General features: G+C 48.0%; 1 protein-coding gene and 1 long non-coding RNA gene across 4 annotated transcripts in view; one reads left to right on the forward strand and one right to left on the reverse strand.

The window, feature by feature from the left end:
- The window catches only part of LOC140389857 (uncharacterized), a 76,728-nt gene extending 66,420 nt beyond the window's left edge, over nucleotides 1–10,308 (forward strand). For both annotated transcript variants that reach the window (XR_011934498.1, XR_011934499.1), the window contains exon 3: nucleotides 10,151–10,308. This is a non-coding gene — a long non-coding RNA (uncharacterized lncRNA). The remainder of the gene's footprint in view (nucleotides 1–10,150) is intronic.
- serpini1 (serpin peptidase inhibitor, clade I (neuroserpin), member 1) overlaps nucleotides 1–23,654 on the reverse strand; it is a 65,127-nt gene that overhangs the window by 36,046 nt on the left and 5,427 nt on the right. Inside the window, exons 1-3 of one of the 2 annotated variants that reach the window (XM_072474432.1) lie at nucleotides 21,900–22,017; nucleotides 14,435–14,707; nucleotides 12,417–12,647 (exon numbers count right to left, since the gene is read on the reverse strand). In XM_072474432.1, coding sequence (XP_072330533.1) covers nucleotides 12,417–12,647; nucleotides 14,435–14,687 — 484 coding nt within the window. In that variant the 5' untranslated portion in view covers nucleotides 14,688–14,707; nucleotides 21,900–22,017. Of the gene's footprint in view, nucleotides 1–12,416; nucleotides 12,648–14,434; nucleotides 14,708–21,899; nucleotides 22,018–23,654 lie in introns of those variants that run through there. The other variant, XM_072474431.1, reaches the window with a different exon arrangement.

Here is a 23,654-nt window from a genome sequence, read left to right on the forward strand (position 1 = left end):
ACAATTAGCACAGACAAGCTGTGGTAGTATGTATTAGGGGTCATGTGGGACTGGAAGCCCTAATGTCATTGGCTGACAGATCCCGGGTCCTGGTTGGCCGTTGACCTCTAGCTCCGCCCTGAAGGCGGAGTATAAGAAGCCGGAGTCCTCCCCCGCAGGCCAGTCTACTACCGAGCTGCGGGGGAACAGACTTAATAAAGCCTCATCGACTTCACTCTATTCGTCTCTCGGAGTCTTTGTGCGCTACAATTTATTAAGCGTGCCTAAAAAGGACTATGGAGCTCAGGATCATCCCGGAATGCCTGAAGATCAGCCCCCACGCAGTGAACGCGGCAGCAGCCTTCAAGCACTGGCAGACTTGTTTTGAGGCCTACCTCAGAACGGCCCCCGGCCGGGTCACAGAAGACCAAAAACTACAGGTCCTGCACTCGAGGTTAAGCACGGAGATTTTCTCCCTCATCGAAGACGCGGAGGATTTCCAGATGGCGTTTGCAGCACTGAAAAGTCTCTATGTCCGCCCAGTTAACCAAATCTACGCTCGCTACCAGCTCGCGACGAGACGGCAAAGTCCCGGAGAATCGACTGACGAATTCTACGCCGCGTTACGCCATGCTGCTGATTTTGGGACGAGCCTGCAGCTGCCCGTCGGTGAACGCAAACGAACACACGGACATGTTAATGCGCGATGCTTTTGTGGCAGGTATGCACTCCTCCCAAATTCGCCAAAGACTTCTAGAAAAAGAGTCGCTAGGACTCTCAGAGGCACGGGCCCTAGCAGCCTCCCTGGACGTGGCCGCGCAAAACGCCCGCGCCTACGGCCCCGACCGCGTGGCAGCCCATTGGGCTCCGTACGCACCCATCGCGACAACCCCCCCCCCCCCCCCCCCCCCCCCCCCCCCCGGACACCCCACAGGCTTGTGCGGTCCAAACGCCGAGTCGCACCAGGGGAGCCCGCTGCTATTTCTGCGGCCAGGCGGAACACCCCCGGCAGCGCTGCCCGGCCCGCGCAGCGACCTGTAAGAGCTGCGGGAAAAAGGGCCATTTCGCGGTTGTGTGCCGGTCCCGGGAGGTCGCCGCTGTCCCGGCAGAACAGGGAGCCCTGCACGCCGTTTACGCTCCCCAACCCCCCCCAGCGCCCCATGTACGACCCGCAGGCGCAGCCACTCTGGGTCCCGGCCACCGCTGTCCAGGCAGAACAGGGAGCTCTGCACGCCGCTTACGCTCCCCAACCTCCCCAGCACCCCGTGTACGACCCGCAGGCGCAGCCACTCTGGGTCCCGACCACCGCTGTCCCGGGAGAACAGGGAGACCTGCACGCCACTTACGCTCCCCAACTCCCCCCTCCGGACCCCACGTATGACCCGCCGGCACTACCAATGTGGGTCCCGACCACCGCTGTCCCCAAAGAAGAGGGAGCCCCACGCGTTCCTGACGCTCCCCAACTCCAGCGCCCCATGTGCAATCCGCAGACGCCGCCATTTTGGGTCCCGGCCACCGCGAGGGGAGGAGGGGCGCCGCCATCTTGGGCCGCCCCAGACCTGTATGACGCATGGGGGCGGCCATTTTGTCCACTCCCGCCGCCATCTTGTGACCCCCCAGCCATGTGCGATGCACGGGGGTGGCCATCTTGTTCACCCCCGACGCCATCTTGGACGGCAACAACGGACCCCAGTATCGACGGCTCCACGGGGTTCGAGGCAGACGATCAACTACTACAACCACGTCTCGCCTCTATGACGCTGGACCAAGCTCGGCCCCGGACACTCCAGACGACGACGACAACTGTGCTAATAAACGGCCACGAAACACCATGCCTAGTCGACTCCGGGAGCACGGAGAGTTTTATCCACCCCGACACGGTAAGACGCTGTTCTTTGACCATCCGTCCCAGCGCACAAAAGATTTCCCTAGCTGCAGGATCCCACTCCGTACAGATCAAGGGATTCTGCATAGTTACCCTAACGGTGCAAGGTAGGGAGTTCCAAAACTATAGGCTCTACGTCCTTCCCCAACTCTGCGCCCCCACATTACTGGGATTAGATTTCCAATGCAACCTACAGAGCCTAACCTTCAAATTCGGCGGCCCTGTACCCCCACTCACTAGATGCGACCTCGCAACCCTCAAGGTGCAACCCCCGTCCTTGTTTGCAAACCTCACCCCGGATTGCAAACCCGTCGCCACTAGGAGCAGACGGTACAGCGCCCAGGACCGGACCTTCATTCGGTCCGAAGTCCAGCGGCTGCTAAAGGAAGGCATAATCCAGGCCAGCAATAGTCCCTGGAGAGCGCAGGTGGGGGTAGTAAAGACAGGGGAGAAGCAAAGGATGGTCATAGACTATAGCCAGACCATCAACAGGTACACACAACTAGACGCATACCCTCTCCCCCGCATATCCGACATGGTCAATCGGATTGCCCAGTATAAGGTCTTCGCCACCGTGGACCTCAAGTCCGCCTACCATCAGCTCCCCATCCGCCCAAGTGACCGCAAGTACACAGCCTTCGAGGCAGACGGGCGATTATACCATTTCCTACGGGTCCCATTTGGCGTCACAAACGGGGTCTCAGTCTTCCAAAGAGAGATGGACCGAATGGTTGATCAACACGGGTTGCGGGCCACGTTCCCGTATCTCGACAATGTAACCATCTGCGGCCACGACCAGCAGGACCACGACGCCAACCTCCAAAAATTCCTCCAGACCGCTAGAGCCTTGAACCTCACGTACAACGAGGACAAGTGTGTTTTTAGCACCAACCGGCTAGCCATCCTGGGCTACGTAGTGCGCAATGGGATAATAGGCCCCGACCCCGAACGTATGCGCGCCCTCATGGAATTTCCCCTCCCGCACTGCTCAAAAGCCCTAAAACGCTGCCTGGGGTTCTTTACATACTACGCCCAGTGGGTCCCCCAGTACGCAGACAAGGCCCGCCCCCTAATACAGACCACGACCTTCCCTCTGTCGACAGAGGCTTGCCAGGCCTTCAGCCGCATCAAAGCGGATATCGCAAAGGCCACGATGCGCGCCATCGACGAGTCCCTCCCCTTCCAGGTCGAGAGCGACGCCTCCGACGTAGCTCTAGCGGCCACCCTTAACCAAGCGGGCAGACCCGTGGCCTTTTTCTCCCGAACCCTCCACGCTTCAGAAATCCGCCACTCCTCAGTGGAAAAGGAGACCCAAGCCATAGTGGAAGCTGTGCGACATTGGAGGCATTACCTGGCCGGCAGGAGATTCACTCTCCTCACCGACCAACGGTCAGTAACTTTCATGTTCGATAATGCACAGCGGGGCAAAATCAAGAACGACAAGATCCTAAGGTGGAGGATCGAACTCTCCACCTTCAACTACGAGATCTTGTATCGTCCCGGAAAGCTGAACGAGCCGTCCGATGCCCTATCCCGTGGCACATGTGCCAACGCACAAATTAACCGGCTCCAAACCCTCCACGAGGACCTCTGCCACCCCGGGGTCACTCGGTTTTACCATTTCATCAAGTCCCGCAACCTCCCATACTCTTTAGAGGAGGTCCGTACAGTCACAAGGAACTGCCACATCTGCGCAGAATGCAAACCGCATTTTTTCAGGCCGGATGGTGCGCACCTGATTAAGGCTTCCCGCCCCTTTCAACGCCTTAGTCTGGATTTCAAAGGGCCCCTCCCCTCCACCGACCGCAACACATACTTCCTTGATGTGGTGGACGAGTACTCTCGCTTCCCATTCGCCATCCCCTGCTCTGACATGACCGCGGCCACAGTCATTAAAGCCCTGAACACCACCTTCACACTGTTCGGTTGCCCCGCATACGTCCACAGCGACAGGGGGTCCTCTTTCATGAGTGACGAGCTGCGCCAGTTCCTGCTCAGCAAGGGCATAGCCTCAAGCAGGACGACCAGCTACAACCCCCGGGGGAATGGGCAAGTAGAGAGGGAGAACGGCACGGTCTGGAAGACCGTCCTACTGGCCCTACGGTCCAGGGACCTCCCAGTTTCACGGTGGCAGGAGGTCTTCCCGGACGCTCTCCAATCCATCCGGTCGCTATTGTGTACGAGCACTAATCAAACGCCTCATGAGCGACTCCTTGTCTTCCCTAGGAAGTCCTCCTCTGGAACGTTGCTGCCAACCTGGCTGGCGGCCCCAGGACCCATCTTGCTCCGAAAGCATGTGCGGGCACACAAGGCGGACCCATTGGTCGAAAGGGTTCACCTCCTCCACGCGAACCCGCAGTACGCTTACGTGGAGTACCCCGACGGCCGACAGGACACAGTCTCCCTGCGGGATCTGGCGCCCGCCGGCAACACACACACCCCCCCGGCACCATTCACCCAACCCCCCCCTTCCTGCCACCGCCGCACCCCGCGACCGCCCCCTTCCCAGGAGGATCGGTTCCCCTCCCCTCAGGCCCGACCAAGAATAAAGCCCAAGCTGAAACCGTAAGGCTCCCGGAGACGGCAACACCGGAACAAACACCACCACCACCACCGGGGCCGAGGCGATCGACACGGACGACCAGACCGCCTGACCGACTCGTGGCGTTGATCTAAATCAATATATGGACTTTTCACAAGAACATTTTGCTTTTTCTCCCGATACCTTCTGTAAATAGTTGAAACAGGACAAAATTGTACATACTGTATTGCCATATGAATGTTTTCCTCCCAGAACCAGCCCTGTAAACCCTTACCACCATGCGAAGCATCACCCCGCCGGGTTCATTTTGACAAGGGGTGAATGTGGTAGTATGTATTAGGGGTGATGTGGGACTGGAAGCCCTAATGTCATTGGCTGACAGATCCCGGGTCCTGGTTGGCCGTTGACCTCTAGCTCCGCCCTGAAGGCGGAGTATAAGAAGCCAGAGTCCTCCCCCGCAGGCCAGTCTACTACCGAGCTGCGGGGGAACAGACACGCTTAATAAAGCCTCATCGACTTCACTCTATTCGTCTCTCGGAGTCTTTGTGCGCTACACAAGCAGGTTAGGGCAGTTCTGTAGAAGCACAGGACAGCATTCGCGACCCACAAACATGTCTGTGGCCGGATGACTGGTTCCGTTCAAATCACAGGACCTGACCCGAGACCCCAAAAGCAATACGGATTTCCCCAAGAGGCAGAGGGAGAAATCTCAAAAGTGATCGACAGCTTATTAGAGCAGGGCGTACTCGGATCAGTAGCCTCCACTAATAATGCCCCGATTTGGCCAGTAAGAAAGCCCGATGGATCATGGCGACTGACCATCGATTACCAGGAACTCAACAAAGTCACCCCCGCAGCAGCCCCAAGTCCCGAGACCATTCTCAAACAGGGACTCAACTCACAATACTTTACGGTTTTGGATGTCAGTAACGGATTCTGGTCCATTTTATTGGCAAAAGCATGCCAATAAAAATTTGCCTTCATTTTTAAAAGTCAGCAGTGCACGTGGACATGCCTTCCACAAGGATTCCACAACTCCCCCTCCATTTTCCACCGACAGCTGGCAAATGGATTATCGAAATTTTCTCGCCCCGAATGTCTGGTCCAGTATGTGGACGACCTATTACTGCAGACAGACACCAAGGCAGAGCACATCGAGCTTCTGTCCAAACTCCTGGAACTCCTACAACAGATTGGCTGCAAAGTAAGCCCCAAAAAGGCCCAGATTTTGGAAAACAAAGTGATATATTTGGGTACGATTATCACGCACGGTAAACGCGAGATCGAGCACAAAAGAATTGACTCTATTGCCAAATTCCCCCTTCCCCAGAATGTTTCAGCCCTCCGGTCATTTTTAGGACTGGTTGGCTACTGCCGAAACCATATTGACGGTTTCACCAGCAAGGCAGCACCCCTCTCGGTACTCCTAAAGAAAGGAGCCCCTTGGGAATGGCTTCCGCAGCATACGGATGCTGTGGATTTTTGAAAAGAGCCCTCATTGCAGCCCCCGCACTACAAGTTCCAGACCCGCTTTCCCCCTACGCTATAGAGATAGCTAGCACAGGCCGCACCCTTTCGGCCGTGCTCCTCCAGGAACGGCACGAACAGTTTAGACCCGTGGCTTGCGCATCCAGACTTTTAGATGCTGTGGAGCAGGGATTTTCGGCCTGTGAAAGGCACCTGCTCGCAGTTTTCTGGGCAGTTCAGTATTTTTCTTACATAACCGGACTGAACCCCATCACAATCCTCACAGAACACACCCCCACCCAACTTTTACTAGACGGACGACTTAAGGACGGTACAGTTAGCCAAATTGGAGCAGCCAGATGGACCCTTCTTTTGCAGGGACCAAGACCCACACTTTCCTAGCCGATAACCTTCAGTACCCAGGCACCCCCCATGAATGTGAAATCATCTCACCGCATCACAACACAGGCCCCTTTTTTGCAAAAACACCCCCCAGAAAGATAGGTAGTTCACCCCAGAGCCCCCAGCACACAGTCACGTGCGCACCTTTAAGGATTTATGTGGATGGTTCTTCCACAGTATTAGAAGGGAAGCGCATTACAGGATGCGGTATATATGTCAAGGACGCGCAGGGACGCGCCCTAGAAGAGATCTCCTTAAAGCTACCAGGCCACTTAGGCGCACAGGCGGCAGAACTAGCAACCGTTGCGTATATTATAGACCACCCAGATTCCTTCCCCAGCCCAGCAGATATATACTCGGACAGCCTCTATGTCTGCAACAGCCTTACAGAATTCCTACCCCTGTGGAAAGCAAGAGGATTTGTTTCCGCAGACGGAAAACCCTTCCCTTCAGCCGCATTGCTCCGCCACATTTTAGAGAAAGCACAGGACAGACATTTGGTATTGTTAAAGTTCGCAGTCACCACCGTTCCTCCCCCCCTGGAAATGTGAAAGCCAACGCACTGGCTAAAGCAGGTTCCAGGCATGGATATTTTTGGACACCCCCCGAAAACGCACCAGTGAATGCAGTTCAGGCCTCGCAGACTAATATTGAAGATTTAGTGCAGGCCCAGAAGCAGGATAGCAATCTCAAGGAGATTTTGAAAGGACAATTTACAGCACCCTATGATAGGTTTAAAAATGCACTGACCACACATGACGGCGTGGTGTTAAAAGACACCCTTTATGTGGTTCCTGAACAGGACAGGAATCAACTGATTTGTTTATTCCATGACAGTCATGGACATCAGGGAATTGATCCCACTACAGCCCACCTCAGGCAGCTCTGCTGGTGGCCGAGTTTAAAAGAAGATGTAATGCACTACGTTGAGAACCCTCAGAAAAATGGTCCAACAAAACAACACCACTTGGGATTCAGTCCTCCCTTTTGCGCTGATGTTTTTGAGAAATACTATTTCAACATCCACAGGTTACACCCCACACACTCTCATGACCGGACGCCCCATGAAAGGCACAGAATTTTTATTAGGATTGGACTTGACCAGCCCCGAAGTGACGGCCCTCACACACGAGAACACAGTCAAACAATTAGTGGAAAATGTAAAAACGGCTCAGCTAGCAGCCGCAATAAAGTTAGGCACCAGGAAGAAACAGAGCAAGGCCTGTTTCGACAAGACAGTGCATGCGACTGAGTTTGAGGTAGGACAGCAGCTCATGCTCTCAATTTACAACCCCAGCACATTCCTGTCACCTAAATATTCGGGTCCGTACTCCATTGCGGACAAAGTAAGCCCCTCCGTCTATAAAATTAAGTACCCCAACGGAAAGACTGCGTGGTTCCATATTAACCAGCTGAAGGCATATGGCCCACAGTCCAACCACGCACATCACGTCATGCTCGACGCAGCAGACCTAGCCCCGCCCACAGCCAACGTACCCCTACCCTCCCCAAACACGCCCACCACATCCACGGACTCGCCCTCGACTCCAACCCCGACCTCTAGACTCCGCCCCGGAACGCCCACAGACAGCAGCAGCAGCGACAGCGACTGTGACTCTGACAATAGCCACAGCACGCCTCCCTACTATCCCCAGGCAACAGGATCCACACCCAGCGAATCTGACCATGATTCGAGTAATCCCTTCCTCATCACATTCCTCAACAAACCCCACCAAAGATCACCGCCCTACGATGACGATTCCGTCCCCACAGAACTAGACACCACCTTTTGGCACCGCGATAATTCATACGGGCTCATCCGGAACGACGAGATGGATCCAAATCGCACCATGCAGTCCTATCAGCCCTTACACATTCGAGAGTATGGCATCCGGGAGAAGATGACGACTTTGAGTCTGACTCCCAAAGCGAGAACCCCTTTGCGACCCTGTTCGCAACTGATAACTGAGGTGTCCAGATGATGTTTTAAAAAGGAACCGCTTGGGAGAAACGGTGTCATTTCTGATGGAACCTGCAGCATGTTTAATGTTGTTTGTTAGTGTTATTGTTAAATGTTGTTTGTGCACTCGGAAGTTCCACATGCAAAGAGACATAGATAGAATGCAGAGCTGGGCTGAGAAGTGGCAGATGAAGTTTAACCCTGAAAAGTGTGAGGTTGTCCATTTTGGAAGGACAAATATGAATGCTGAATACAGGGTTAACGGTAGAGTTCTTGGCAATGTGGAGGAGCAGAGAGATCTTGGGGTCTATGTTCATACATCTTTGAAAGTTGCCACTCAAGTGGATAGAGCTGAGAAGAAGGCCTATGGTGTGCTAGCGTTCATTAACAGAGGGATTGAATTTAAGAGCCGTGAGGTGATGATGCAGCTGTACAAAACTTTGGTAAGGCCACATTTGGAGTACTGTGTACAGTTCTGGTCGCCTCATTTTAGGAAGGATGTGGAAGCTTTGGAAAAGGTGCAAAGGGGATTTACCAGGACGCTGCCTGGAATGGAGAGTAGGTCTTACGAGGAAAGGTTGAGGGTGCTAGGCCTTTTCTCATTAGAACGGAGAAGGATGAGGGGCGACTTGATAGAGGTTTATAAGATGATCAGGGGAATAGATAGAGTAGACAGTCAGAGACTTTTTCCCCGGGTGGAACAAACCATTACAAAGGGACATAAATTTAAGGTGAATGATGGAAGATATAGGGGGGATGTCAGAGGTAGGTTCTTTACCCAGAGAGTAGTGGGGGCATGGACTGCACTGCCTGTGGAAGTAGTTGAGTCAGAAACATTAGGGACCTTCAAGCAGCTATTGGATAGGTACATGGATTACGGTAAAATGATATAGTGTAGATTTATTTGTTCTTAAGGGCAGCACGGTAGCATTGTGGATAGCACAATTGCTTCACAGCTCCAGGGTCCCAGGTTTGATTCCGGCTTGGGTCACTGTCTGTGTGGTGTCTGCACCTCCTCCCCGTGTCTGCGTGGGTTTCCTCCGGGTGCTCCGGTATCCTCCCACAGTCCAAAGATGTGCCGGTTAGGTGGATTGGCCATAATAAATTGCCCTTAGTGTTGGGTGGAGGTGTTGACTATGGGTAGGGTGCTCTTTCCAAGAGCCGGTGCAGACTCAATGGGCCGAATGGCCTCCTTCTGCACTGTAAATTCGATGATAATCTATGATTAATCTAGGACAAAGGTTCGGCACAACATCGTGGGCCGAAGGGCCTGTTCTGTGCTGTATTTTTCTATGTTCTATGTTCACACGCAATATTTATCGGCCGAAACCTATGAAAACTTGCCCGCACGCGCATCGGCAGAAACCAGTGAGAGCTTGCCAGCCCCCGTTCATAACTGCTCTTCTGGTTCGAAGGAAGAACCAATATGGCAACCCCCCACGATGACTACATTTTTTGCCCGTTCTTGTCGGTTGCTCAGGCAGTGGAGAAATGGCATTGGTCTCCGCCCTGCCTGAGGACCCCCCTCTTGTCAACTACGCTCGGGTAGAGCACACGGCATCGGTCACCGTCCTACACGTGGTTTCCATCCAATTCTTACCCGTCACGGCCCATACGCACCTCATTTCGGCACTCTTGGTTCAAAAAGTTTGTTTTGTTTTCGGGCAGCCCTTAGGTTGCCATCCCCATGCTATTTACATCCTCAAACATTTGGGTGATAAATTGCACAGCCTGCGAGACGGCTCGCACTGTTTCAGTATTTTTAAGTGTGTCTTGTCCTGAATATTCGGTTTAAAAAAAAGAGGGAGTCACACATGGTGACAAATTGTAAAGGGGAATTGACACTAAAGGACAGACATACTAACGCACAAGATATTAACCAAGATAGTAACAGACACTATGCTTGATCCCACAGAACTCCAGAAGCCCCAAGGAAAGAAAAGAAGAGAAGAGAAAGACGAAGAACAATGAGGACATCCTCCATGTTGATCACCACCATCATAATGTGTATTCGGTTGCGCGCGAACGCGAACCCCCCGACTCAGAGAAAACTGTACTAACTGTGTGACAGGTTCAATAAATCAAATTGAACTAACTTCAAGGTCTGGAGTCTATTTGAGTTATAGCTGCATCCATTTGCAGCCCGTGTTATCTCAGTGTGCTTAACATGACAGCACAGACCGGTGATCACAAACTCAAAGGTCTGATGCAATACCAAGGTAGATAAAGATGTAACCAGGTGAGTGCAGTCTGACCTAGCTGGATGATAGTGGAGAGCTGTGAAGAGGACGATGGCGTGGTCAACCATGCAAAGGCTCCAGCTGCCAGAAGAATAATTCACCATTGTCACAGTCACACAGGATGCCATTTGTGACTTTGAGAATAGTTAATTTAGTACTGTAGCAGGGCTGGATACCGAATTGGAGGAAATCAAATATTAAGCCCTGGGAAAGGTGGTCATAGATTTGGGGGGGCAACAACATGTTCAAAGACTTGTGACTTAGAATGATGGGGAGTTTCAGCAGACGAGAGCACGTTCCAATAATGCTTCATGTAATCCAACTAGTTCTGGTGATAGCTACCTAGAGATGGATCAGTATCAAGGAGTACGGCAGGGTGAGAGAGAGAAATGGTTTTAGTGGGGACAAGGACAACAAAGGTGTCGGTGGGGATGTGGTTCAGCAATTCATAAGTTTCAGAAGATGTTGTAGGGACTGTAGGGCCAAATGCCAGATATTTGGGATGTTGAAATTTGTGAATTAGGGGCGGGAGGGCAGTATTCTCCTGTAAACCCAAATGAAGTAGAGTTTGCACCGGTGTAGAGTGATGCAAGGAAATGATCAGAGATGGTCTTATCTGGTGATTGATACAATGAGACTAGCAAGTCCCTAAAAGGTGGCAAGTTCAAGGGAATGACCATGAATATGAGTTAGAATCATAGAATCACTGAATTTACAGTGCAGAAGGAGGCCATTCGGCCCATCGAGTCTGCACCGGCTCTTGGAAAGAGCACCCTACCCAAGCCCACACCTCCACCCTATCCCCATAACCCAGTAGCCCCACCCAACACGAAGGGTAATTTTGAACACTATGGGCAATTTAGCATGGCCAATCCACCTAACCTGCACATCTTTGGACTGAAGGAGGAAATCAGAGCACCCGGAGGAAAAACACGCACACACGGGGAGAATGTGCAGACTCCGCACAGACAGTGACCCAAGCCGGGAATTGAACCTTGGACCCTGGAGCTGTGAAGCAATTATGCTAACCAACAATGCTACCGTGCTTCCAGTGCTGGGGAATTTACATGGAGGGAGAGGTCAATGGAGAATAAGAGGACAGTGAACTCAGAAGAGAGAGCATGATAAGGTGAAATGGAAGTTAAAATCTCTGAAGATGAGAAGTCACACTGTGCAGAGGCTGAGGGAGGAAAGCAGTCAAGATATCTCAGTGAAAACCCTTTATGCTATTTGAATTTGTGATAAAGAATGAGAATTATAACTGAGAAAAACGAGGGGTAGAGCAAAGCAAGGCATTCAAAGCAGGAGTAAGGGGACAAACCAAGGTGCGATTTGTTAAGAGCCACACCATCACCACAACGTTCTTGGCAGGGCAAGTGGTGGAAGACACAGCCAGGTGGAAAGGCTTCAATTAGCAGACAAATGTCATCAGGTTTCTATCAAGACCATGATGTCAATCTAATCATCTACAATAAGTTAGTGGATCGGCAAGAGCCTTGTTCACAAATGAATGGACATTCTGGATCGAGAAGAGGGGAAGGTGGTGCAAGCTGGTTAATTCAGAGTCCACACGGTCAGCAGTAAGAAGGGGTGAGTAGAAAGCAAGGAGATTAGTCCCCAGGGGGCAAGCTAGGCGGGAAGTTCAGTGAGAGAGCAGAATGGGGCAGTTGTGGTTGTCGCTCTTAACAAGGCTGCACTGAGTCTTTTTGGAGAATACCGAGAGGCACAAACCAAAGCTGCACACTTAACTAAGAGGGAGTCAAGCCTAGGATGGCAGCAGACAGAATTAAGTATAATTCTTTGAGAGAACCATTGCAACCCTGATGGGTTTCATAGGCTCCTTCTGTATGTATCATTCCAATTCTGTACAGTGGCACATTTCAAACAGACTATTATCAAACAGTCACGATTAACAGCATTTCACAAGTTGGCAATACTTACGATTAGTTTGATTCTGCACCCACTCATTGATGTGATCAGCCACAGAGGAAGGTTGGCTGAAGTCAATATTTTTAACACTGGCACTGAAATATTTCTTCAGCATTTGAAGGAATTTGTCACTCAGTTGAAATCCCTTTTCCACAAACAAGGAGTTGGCAAGCTTCATTACATACTTCTGGCTGTCTGCTTTCATTGACTGAGAGAGGTCCCGCAACAAGTCAAATTGCTCACCTGAACGGGACAGAATTCAACACTATTAAAAAATATATACTCCTTAATACTGTTGTCATATTGGCACACTGTTCATTACAGTTATCAGACAGCCAGATGTCTGCATTGTTTAATTTAATTTCCATTCACCCAGATGTCTGCATTGTTTAATTTAATTTCCATTCACACTTGAATGGGGTATCAATGCCCTGCTGTGAAACTAACCAATGTTTATAAACATCTAACTATGATTGACAGCTCATGACCACATCAAAAGCAGTTAGGTGTTTTCTGCTAAGAAAAGAGGAAGTCAAAGCACTTCCAGATTCTAAATATTGTAATAGCTGCACCAGAAGCAACTAGGGATGGAATTCTCCATCCCGGGTTTGGAGTCTGGTGGGAAAGGAGAATTTAGCACGACCCAAAAGGTCAGAAACACGCCAGCGTAAAAACAGTTTGCAATTCTTCCAATGGCGGATCGGTACCTGGTAGCATGAATGTTATTTGCATTTCAGGAATGCTCATTGAAACACCTAATCACCAAATCTCATCAGGCCTTCCAAGCTTACATCATGCCAGCAGGAAATCACCTTGGCATCAAACCCGTTTGACAAAAAGTGTGGCATGCACAAGGCTGACCTCAGTTCCCTCGAGACCTGAGGTGAGCGCAACATGCACAGCCCACCTACCATAGTGCTGTGCCTCTCTTGTTGCAGTGAATGCCACTCTGCTGGGGCAGACCAGCTTGTGCCCTCCAGCTCCATGCGGAGCTGATCTCATGGACTCTCCACTCCACTGGGGGTTCGGGTGCAAGGTGAATGGGGGTTTGACAAAGCCAAGGGGGCACTGTGGAAGGAGGGCTGTGCAAGGGTTGGGGGTGGAAGGGCAAGAGGGCATGATAATACGCAGAGGTGCAAGGAAGTGGGTGAGGATGATGAACAATAGAATGCAAAGGGAAGACCGAAGGGAGTGAAGCTGGATCCCGACAAGGCTCATGAAATGCTCACAAACAAGGTGGTCAAAGGGATATTACATCGTTTACTGGAAGGAGATACACCCAGACTCCAGGTTCAGTTGGTAGGGGTCCATGTGGGGCATTGGCGCCTCGCAGGTGTTGGACTTTGGGGTGGGGGGGGGGGGGCGGTCACGGGAGGGTGGTTGAATCCAGGAACAAATTTCTTCTTGAGGCTGTTAGCCTTGTCCCTTGGAGTTCCAGACATTCTGCATGGTCTTGGGAGGACAGGAGGGCTGGAGAGAATGATGTGTGTGTTGGAGTGGCATTTACATATGGATGGCTCCCAGACCTTCAAACCCGCTAGCTGACAGCGGCCAGACAAATCAGCTGCCAGCTCGCCAGTTGATTCAGAGGGAAACACGCCTATGCATAATTAAAGAGATTCCAAGTGCAGAATCTGACATGGATCCTGCTATTCTGACCAGTGGGAAAGGTGGCACTATCCACTACCGCATTTAGTCACAAAAATGAAGAATTCCATCCAAAGACGTTTCTAAGTTTACAGTGGTTTACCGTATCTGGAGTGGAAGGTTCAAGATCTACTATTTGGAGAAACTCGGCTAAAAACACTAGTCATCCAAATGAAGATCAAGATCCAATGGTTACAGCCTAGGGGATACTTTCCAAAAATCAGGCATTGGGTGGCCTTAAGACTACAAAGTCAACGTGATTGATGGATGTTTTTAAGTTATGAACTTAACCAACTGGAACCATAATTTACATTTAAGGATTTTAAGTATATATTACAGACTCACTAAACAAAATCAATTCTGCCTAAAAAAGCAGTGTTTACCTTTTTTCATGTAGTTGTAGCCCATAACGTGTTGAATTTGTTCAAGAGTTGTACCACCAGCACCGAGCTCAATCATTCCTAAAGCATTAGCAATACTAAAAGGAGAATAAAAAATATTGCCATCCTTCTCCATCGACCGCAAATGGTGGTAAATCTTCACAGAAAAGTCAGCAGTGATGCCATCCCGAATGCCTGCGTGGACTGCTGCACATTTCACAATCAACAGAGTCAGGAATCCCAGCAAAGGTGTCATTTTTCAGCTAATTTTCAAGCCTATGGAAGGAGGAATTGTAAAGTAGTACTGCAAAGTACTCAGGAAAATCTTGGTAATATTCATCTATTTAGTTTTACTATTAAGAGTAACAACATTTCAAAAACAATCTTTCTCACGGGCAAGGAAATGTCAGAATGGTGTATTCTATATAGTTGAGATAGCAACCAAAAAGGTACAGTAGGAGAGGGGGAATACCACCCGTACCTGACCTCAGGTTAATAAAGAACAATTTGGAAACCAAGAAGGCTGGAGTATTTTTGAACTATCATCAGGACTCCTGTAATTATTTTCTATTCCCATCTTCAAAAGGGTGACACGGTAACGGCAGAGAGAAAAAAATATATACATTTGAATCGTGCCTGATGTCTCAGAAATATCCCAAAATGTTGTAGCCACCTGGGTTGGCCAATTCCTGTAAAATGGAGAACGGCAAAGGCTGAAGGGAAATTCAGCCAACACAGGCAGAAACTAGCAGGTGCAAGTTTACGGTGTATTAGACTCTGCAAAAGCCCAGACAGCATCGATACAAGCAGCCATCTGCATAATAATGTAGCAGCCATCTACATACTAATGAGCGATCCCCGGGAACAATCAAAACATTTGAGGCAAACAAGGCCAAGCCAGACTCCTTGGCGCCAGCAGGAGCCAACACAAAAGAGGTTAACGGACACTTAAAGACCGCCCAACGATCAGGGAACCGCTCCAGTTTTGGAGAAATCGAACCAAGCGATTGGAACGACGTCCAATCACTTGGGACCAGGTACAGGGTCCGCCCCGAAAGGCGGGAAGCCCCTGGGAACTATAAAGTAAAGCCCCCAAGTTCAAATCGTCCTTCTTGACAGGGTCACTCAGCAAAGCGAACCAACCCTTGACAGTGACCTGTCCAGCTGCCGCCAAAGAACGCAAGTCTCAAGTCAACGCTTGCTACGAGATAGGCGCTCCTAGCTACCAGTCCATATCAGCTTTTGAATCCCGCAGACTCAGAACCCGAACGAAAGGCCATTTGTTCCCCTGACCTGGTGGGCCAGTCCAAAGCTAGGTATTGGCCTGTTAGTGATAGAAATAGCTTAGAAAGTAGAGTTTATGGATGAATAGATTTGACTGTGTGTAAATAAATGTGCTTTGATTTGAAACTTACTAATTGGTGTGTTGAGTTATTGATCATTACTTGAACTTGAACCTCGTGGCGGTATCATAAAGATACCTGGCGACTCGAGAGCAAAGGTTATAAAACAGAGCCAATTGAACCAACCAAAAGTTAGCAACAATGTAAAATAAATTTGTTTGAAGTATTGCAGGGTCAGAATTTGACTGGATATTTGCAGATCTTAATAATAATCTTTATTGTCACAAGTAGGCTTACATTTACACTGCAATGAAGTTACTGTGAAAAGCCCTTAGTCGCCATATTCCAGCACCTGTTCAGGTACACAGAGGGAGAATTTTGAATGTCAAAATTATCTAACTTGTGTAACCATGTTACCCCACTTGTGTAACCATGTTAGAAACCCTTGGCCTGACTTAAAACTTTAACATTCTCTTTGTATTGTTCACTTCTAGCTGCAAATGGCTACTGTTATAATCTGTACAGGACCTAGGGGTTGGGAATGCTGGTCTTCCCTATGCTCCTTGTGGAGTATGAGCTCTTCCGCTAGGGGTGGGGTATCTCAATTAACCAATGTATACAAGGCTGGCCAGTAAGGCATCGCCCAGAAAGGGACCTGGCAGGGACTTACCAGATAGTGTAAAATAAAATGCTGTTCTTATTTTACTCAGTGTGGACTCCCCGTGTCTTTATTAAAGCTACCATCTTGAAAGTCTGTTTAGATGTCTTGGATTTTGGATGAAGTACAATTTATAGGACTGTTTGTGTTCACCTGCATAATCACTGCCGATCATCTTGGTTCTGGCCCTGGACTCACTTGTTTTCTCTTACAGCACTGCTCCTTTCCCCCACCCGTACCACACTTAGTGCTAAATCTTCCAGTGGCATACCTTGTTTATCAATACTTGGTGTCAAACAAATTTGTTGCCTCTGCATCTTCGTAGCACCAGGATGCAATATTGCAATACTACTCTTCCCTCTAGACACAGAATTCCAACACCTTTGACCTGGTTTACGAAATCCATTCCCATTTTCATCTTACGCTATCTGCACCTCCTCCAGTTTTACCTTACAGACTGTTCTCTTTGTTCTCCAGATCTGCTGTCCATCCCATTTCATCGTCAGTGCAGAAAATTCAGCCCCGTTGCCTCTATTTTCTGGAGTTTTTGCAAAGACCTCCCGTCATTCCCGTCTTTAAAAGCTTCCTAATAGGCAAGATTTTCTAACTCCCCCCCCCCCCCCCCCCCAATTTTGCAGTGGCAGAGTGACTCGCCATTGACTCGTGGCAGGTCGCCATGACTGGATGATCCCATCAGCGGGAATAGCCAGAAATCCCACCCATAGGCCATCTTTCCAGTTTCTTACTACCTGCTTCTCCGCACTCAGGAGTAGGCTGCTTTATAATTGCAAGTTGTTGTTTTAGCACACATTAATACATGGAAAAATAAAATAGAAATTCATGTTGAATGGATGCATGAAATTTTCATGCTTTATTTATCACTACGTGGCATGGTAGCACAGTGGTTAGCACTGTTGCTTCACAGCGCCAAGGACCCGGGTTTGATTCCCGTCTTGGGTCACTATCTGTGTGGAGTTTGCACGTTCTCCCCTTTTCTGTGTGGGTTTCCTCCGGGTGCTCCGGTTTCCTTCCTCAAGTCCTGAAAGACGTGCTTGTTCGGTGGATTGGACATTCTGAATTCTCCCTCCGTGTACCCGAACAGGCGCCGTCGTGTGGCAACTTGGGGATTTTCACAGTAACTTCATTACAGTGTTAATGTATGTCTACTTGTGACACTAATAAAAATTTTATTATTAGCACTCAACCAACAGAATTAAAAACAGAATACCTGGTCATTTATCTCATTGTTGTTTGCGGACCCTTACAATATACAAACTGGCTGCTATAATAGTGACTACACTACAAAAATCACTTAAGTGACTTTGATCCGTTTCCCATACCCAATTATTTATGGATAGCTTTTGCTTTCATTAGTCAGTTTGATGAATGAAAATAAGCAGTCTCCAGTTCAAGTCAAATTACATTTAATATACAAAGCTATACATCTTTCCTTTTCCTCCTCAAGATATCATTGGACTTCATTTACCAAGCTAATTGTGATTACATTGGTCAGTAAAACTCAGTTAGACTTCTGAAAATACATAAATAGGACAATTTAATTCAAGTGTCACATAAAGCCAATTTTATTTTAGCTCTTCGTCAATAATGTGGACCATTAAACAATATTTATAGATAGTCTAAATTCTTTGGCTGTGCACAAGATTTACATTCCTCGTTCATTAAAAGACTGTATACTATTGCTAACATACTCAAGTACTAAGAGTGGTGATACAACATAGGCAATAAATTCACAAAGGTTGTCTGGATATTAGGATAAAAGAATGTTACATTAGTAGAAGTCCAGTGTCAAAAACGTGGTTAGAAAGGAAAAATAGAATTTAACCCATGATTTCCAATCACAGTCAAATCTGGACATTTCCAATATTTATACTCAAAAGTGCAAACTAACTGTACTGATGCTGCAAGGTTCAGATGAAACCTAGGCTTCCAATGTATTACAAATATGCGAAATATTCATATTATAAAGTTATCTTATAGTGCTCATCAATCCCAGCTTTAGCATGGATCAAGGCACACATTGATTGTTATGATAGGGCTTAGGACACTACATTGGAGGAACTCCTGCAGGGATGTGCCGGGACTGAGACAATTGACCTCCAACAACCACAAATCAAATTCCTTTGCGCCAGGTATGACTCCAACCCGTGTGAGAGTTTTCTCCCCTCATCAAGTCCAGTTCTTCTCAGGCTCCTTGTCACTCGGTCAAATGCTGCCTTGATAGAAAAGACAGTCACTCTCACCTCACCTCTGGAATTCATGTTTGGTTCAAGACTGTAATGAGGGCAGGAGCGGAGTGGCCCTGGCAGAACCCAAAATGAGCATCTGTGAGCAGGTTATTGCTGAGTAAGTGCTGTTTGATAGCAGTGTCAACGACATCTGCCATCATATTGTTGATGATCGAGAGTAGACTGGTGAGGTGGCAACTGGCTGGGTTGGATTTGTCCTGCTTTTTGTGGACAGCACATACCTGGACAATTTGGTTGGGGTATGGCTCATTCTGGAGCACAACCTTCAGGACTATTGTCAGAATATTGTCAAGGGCCATAACCTTTGCAGCATCCAGGCCTTCAGACATTTTTTGATTTCATGTAGAGCGAATCAAATTGGGGAAGACTGGCACCTGTGATGCTGGGGACCTCAGGAGGAGGCCAAGATAGATCATCCATGCCCGATTTCTGGCTAAAGGTGGTTGCAAATGCTTCAGCCTTGCCTTATGCACTGATGTGCTGGGTTGCCACCTCATTGAGGATGGGGATATTGGTGAAGGCACCTCCTATTGGTTATTTAATTGTCCAACACAATTCACAGCTGGATGTGGTAGAACTGCAGAGTTCAGATTTGATCTGTATGTTGTGGGATCACTTAGTTCTGTCTATCGCATGCTGCGTACTGGCACACAGGTAGTCCTATGTTAAAACCTCACCAGGCTGACACCTGATTTTTCAGTATGCTTGGTGATTGCTCCTAGCATGCCCTCCTGCAGTCTCCCTTAAACAAAGGTTGATCTCACGTCTTGATGGTAAGGGTAGAGTGGGGGTTACGCCGAAACACAAGGTCACTTACTGTTGTTAAGTACAATTCTGCTGCCAATGATGGCCCACAGCACCTCATGGATACTCAGTTTTGAACTGCAAGATCTGTTTGAAATCCATCCCATCTGACAGTATATGGTGGACGGTGGCCTCAGTATAAAGCCAGGGCTTTGTCTCCACAAGGACTATGCAGTGGCCATTCCTACCGATACTGTCATGGACTATGCATCTGCGACAGGTAGATTGGTGAGGATGAGATCAAGTAGGCTTTCCCCTTTTGTTGGTTCCCTTGCCACCTGCTGCAGTCCCAGTCCAACAACTATGTCCTTTAGGATGCGGCCAGCTTGGTCTGTAGAGATGCTACTGAACCACTCTTGTGCTGGACTTTGAACTTCTCCACTCAAGATTACATTCTGTATGCTTGCCACCTTCATATACCATCTATCAAGGCAGTTATTTACCAAAGCAATCCCTAGTTTTGGTGTATTAACTCAAAATTAAACCTACATTTTGGTATTCACAGATGTCTGCAACACAATGGAAAAGTATAAATGCATGTTCTCATCTGCAGCACTTACAAATTTCAGAAACTGGGATCTATAGATCTGTGGTAAAATGATACAATTTGATATCAGGCACAGCTTCTGAAAAAGCAGTAACTACAAGATAGAGACTTGATAATAATGGATTTGGTTCATCTGCAAAACCCATGGAAAATAGCAGCCTCCTTTGCACCTTTTACAAAAACATCTCCTCAGACCAGATAACTTTCATTATGACTGTTCCATGATCTTTAAATCATGGTTGAGCCAACTATTAGTGTTATCTCCAATCCCACAACCCTCTCAGCTGAAATTGGTTGTGACAAATGGATTCATATTTATTTATGCAACAGGATACACAACTTGCAGCAAGGTTATTAATGTTACCAGGCTGCAGTGAGTTATCTTTTTAATGATTAAAAACAAATTGCATGGTAACATCATGATTCCAGATCATGCTAGTACTGTAGAACTAGACTTTTGTAAAGCATTTCAATGCAGCATTTCCAGGTAACTTCACAGAAAATCAGGATGGAAAGCTGCAATAGTCAATCAAGATGTCTTTCTTAAAAAAAACTATTATAGGTTTATAGCTTCGTAGTCATTAGAGAATTGCCCCTGGAACCTGTTAAATGCTATCTAACAGTCTAATTAAGGTAATTACATGGTAGCCTAGGGAAAGCATAACTAAATCAACCCTAACCACAATTACTTATTTACTCATTTGGGGCTAAACCTGGCATGATTCTTGGAATTTCAAACCATGCTGTTCTTTGTAAAGCTAAAGTTTACTCTGTTATTTTCATGAATCACCTAATACCTTTATGTTTTTAGAGAAATACCATTTGAGGAATAAATGGGATGGGAGGTTAATTAATTCAAAGTGAGATGTGATTACAAGACCCGTAGAGCCAGAAATAATCATAAGTCAAAACAAAATGATGCCACAATATTTGGGACAAATTTCTGACTTTATACAAAGTTAGAAAATGTATCTTCTGTGCAGTTTTACATTGCTGACAAAAATAGAACAAAAACCATCGGATCATCCAATTTCTATATTAGAGTATGATTACTTGGATTGACTGCCGCTGAACTAACTGGCCAAGAAGGTTTATGTTAGATAACAAATATTGATGCAGCTCAGTCCCATTGGTTGCAAATACAACCACATTATGCACTTAAATAGCATTTATTATTTCAAGGGATGTATGCATCAAAGGTGAGGCCAGCAATCAATTACCCATCCCTAGTTGCCCTTGAGAAGGTGGTGCTGAGCCACCTTCTTGAACTACTCTAGTCCATGTGGTGGAGGGGCACCCACAGTGCTGTAAGGCAGGCATTTTCAAAGTGTGGGTTACGGAGCCATCCATCGTGGCGTTCCCGATCGCGGAAATTCAGGCGTAACAACCACAGCACCCGGCCTTCAAAAATGACAGCCCTGACCGGCTTTAAAAATATGTGTGTGTGCTGCGCATGCGTGTGCACTCATCAGTGCGCATGCCTGGAGCCCAGAGAGAAACACCACCTCCTCCTGATGCCAGGGTGCTGACCGAGGAGAAGATTTTTTTTTAAATTCAATTCAGTCTTCCTGCATCTGTCTTGAATATGCTTAATGGCTGAGCCTGCAGAACTGAATTTTCGACATTAAAAAGATTCACAATATTTTGAGTTAATTAATTCCTCTTCATCTATGTCTAAAATTGTTGCATTGTAATTTGCAGACTATATCCCCAGGCTGTAAACCACCCATCTGAGGAAAACTTATATTCTGCATCTTCTCTGTAGAGTTTGAGAGAATAATGCCTGTTTCAATGAGGTCATTTCTCATCCTTTGCTACTCTAGACTATAGAATATAAGCCCAGGCTCACCTCTTGCATTAAAGGTAAGAGAAAATGGTGGGTAGTGAATGTCGGCCGGCGTGGGTCACAAAGGTCATCCCGTGTGGGCCCCGAAGGTCGGCCTGCGTGGGTCACGAAGGATGGCTGGTTGGTAAAAATGGGTCCTGGGCAAAAAAAGTTTGAAAAACACAAGTTGTAAAGGAGTTCCAAAATTTGACCCAGCAACAGTGAAGGAATAGCCATTAGAGTTCCAAGTCAGGGTGGTGTGTTGTGTAGAGGGGAACTTACAACTGGTCATGTTCCCATGCATCTGTTGCCCCTTGTCATTCCAGATGATAGCGCTTTCAGGTTTGGAAGGTGCTATCAAACAGGGCGTGGAGAGTTGCCACAGTGCATTTTGTAGATGGTACACAATGCTGCCACTGTGGGCAGGTGGTGGAGGGAGTGAATATTGGTGGTGGATGTGGTGCCAATCAAGCAGGCTGCTTTGTCCTAGATGTATCGAGCTTCTTGAGTGTTGATGGAGCTAGGCAAATGGACATGGGCCTTACAGATGGTGGACAGGCTTTTGGGAATCAGGAGGTGAATTACTCACTGCGGAATTCTCAGCCTGTGACCTAGTCTTGTAGCCAATTTATATGGCTGGGCCAGTTCAGCTTCTGGTCAATGGTAACCTCCAGGATGTTGACATTCGGGGATTCAGTGGGGGTAATGTCACTGAATATCAAGTGAGATGGCTGGATTATGTCATTTTGTCATTGTCTGGCACTTGTGCGGCAGAAACGTTACTTGCCATTTATCACCCCAAGCCTGAATGTTTGAGGTCAAGGACACTGCAAATGGTCACGGACTGCTTCAGCATCTGAGGATTTGTGAACGATGCTGAATATTGGGCAACCATCTGTGAACATCCCCACTTGCGACCTTATGATGGAGGGAAGGTCATTGATGAAACAGCTAAAGGTGGTTGTGCCCAGGACACTACTCCGAGGAGCTCCTATAGGAATGTGTCACGGTTGAGTAGATTATCCACCACCAACAACAAACATTTTTCTTAACACTTAACGAATTCTCCCTTAACTGTTCCAATTTAAAAACAAAATCCCAAAAAACAAAAACCCCTTTTCAAGGACATGGCCCAGCACTCCGCATCCTGACTTGAATAATACTGGCTTTTACTGAGATTCTGACCCTGTCTCACCAGCAGGTTTAAACCCTCCTGGAAATCAAACTATCTCTGAAAAGCCACCATCAAGGTGATTTTTACTGGAACAGATATTTAAAATGACACTCGAGAGAGTCAGGACAAAACACGTCCTTCTCCTGTCTGAGTCCACAGCCCAGTTCCACTCATGCAATGACATCCCTTAAGCCGCGTGATAAGACAAAAACCTTTCTTAAAAGGGACACTCCCATAACAGTCACATATGATTCCAGTGAAGAGTTTCCCCCCCGGATTCCCATTGATTCAGTTTTGCTACAGCCTCCTCATGCCATGCTCTGACAAATGTGGCCTTGATGTCAAAGGTAACCACTCTCATTTCACGTCTCGAATTCAGCTCTGTTGTCCATCTTTAAACTAAAGCTGCAATGAGGTCAGGAACTGAGTGGTCCTGGCAGAATACCCTGTTTGTGGGATTTCTTAGCTCTGTCCATCGCATGCTGCTTGCACTGTTCGGCATGCAAGTAGTCCTGTCTTGTAGCTTCATCAGTCTAACATCTCATTTTAAGGAATGTTGGTGCTGCTCATGGCTTGCCCTCCTGCATTCTTCATTGAACCAAGGT

This window comes from Scyliorhinus torazame, chromosome 14 (genome assembly GCF_047496885.1).
Source record: "Scyliorhinus torazame isolate Kashiwa2021f chromosome 14, sScyTor2.1, whole genome shotgun sequence".
NCBI classification, from domain to species: domain Eukaryota; kingdom Metazoa; phylum Chordata; class Chondrichthyes; order Carcharhiniformes; family Scyliorhinidae; genus Scyliorhinus; species Scyliorhinus torazame.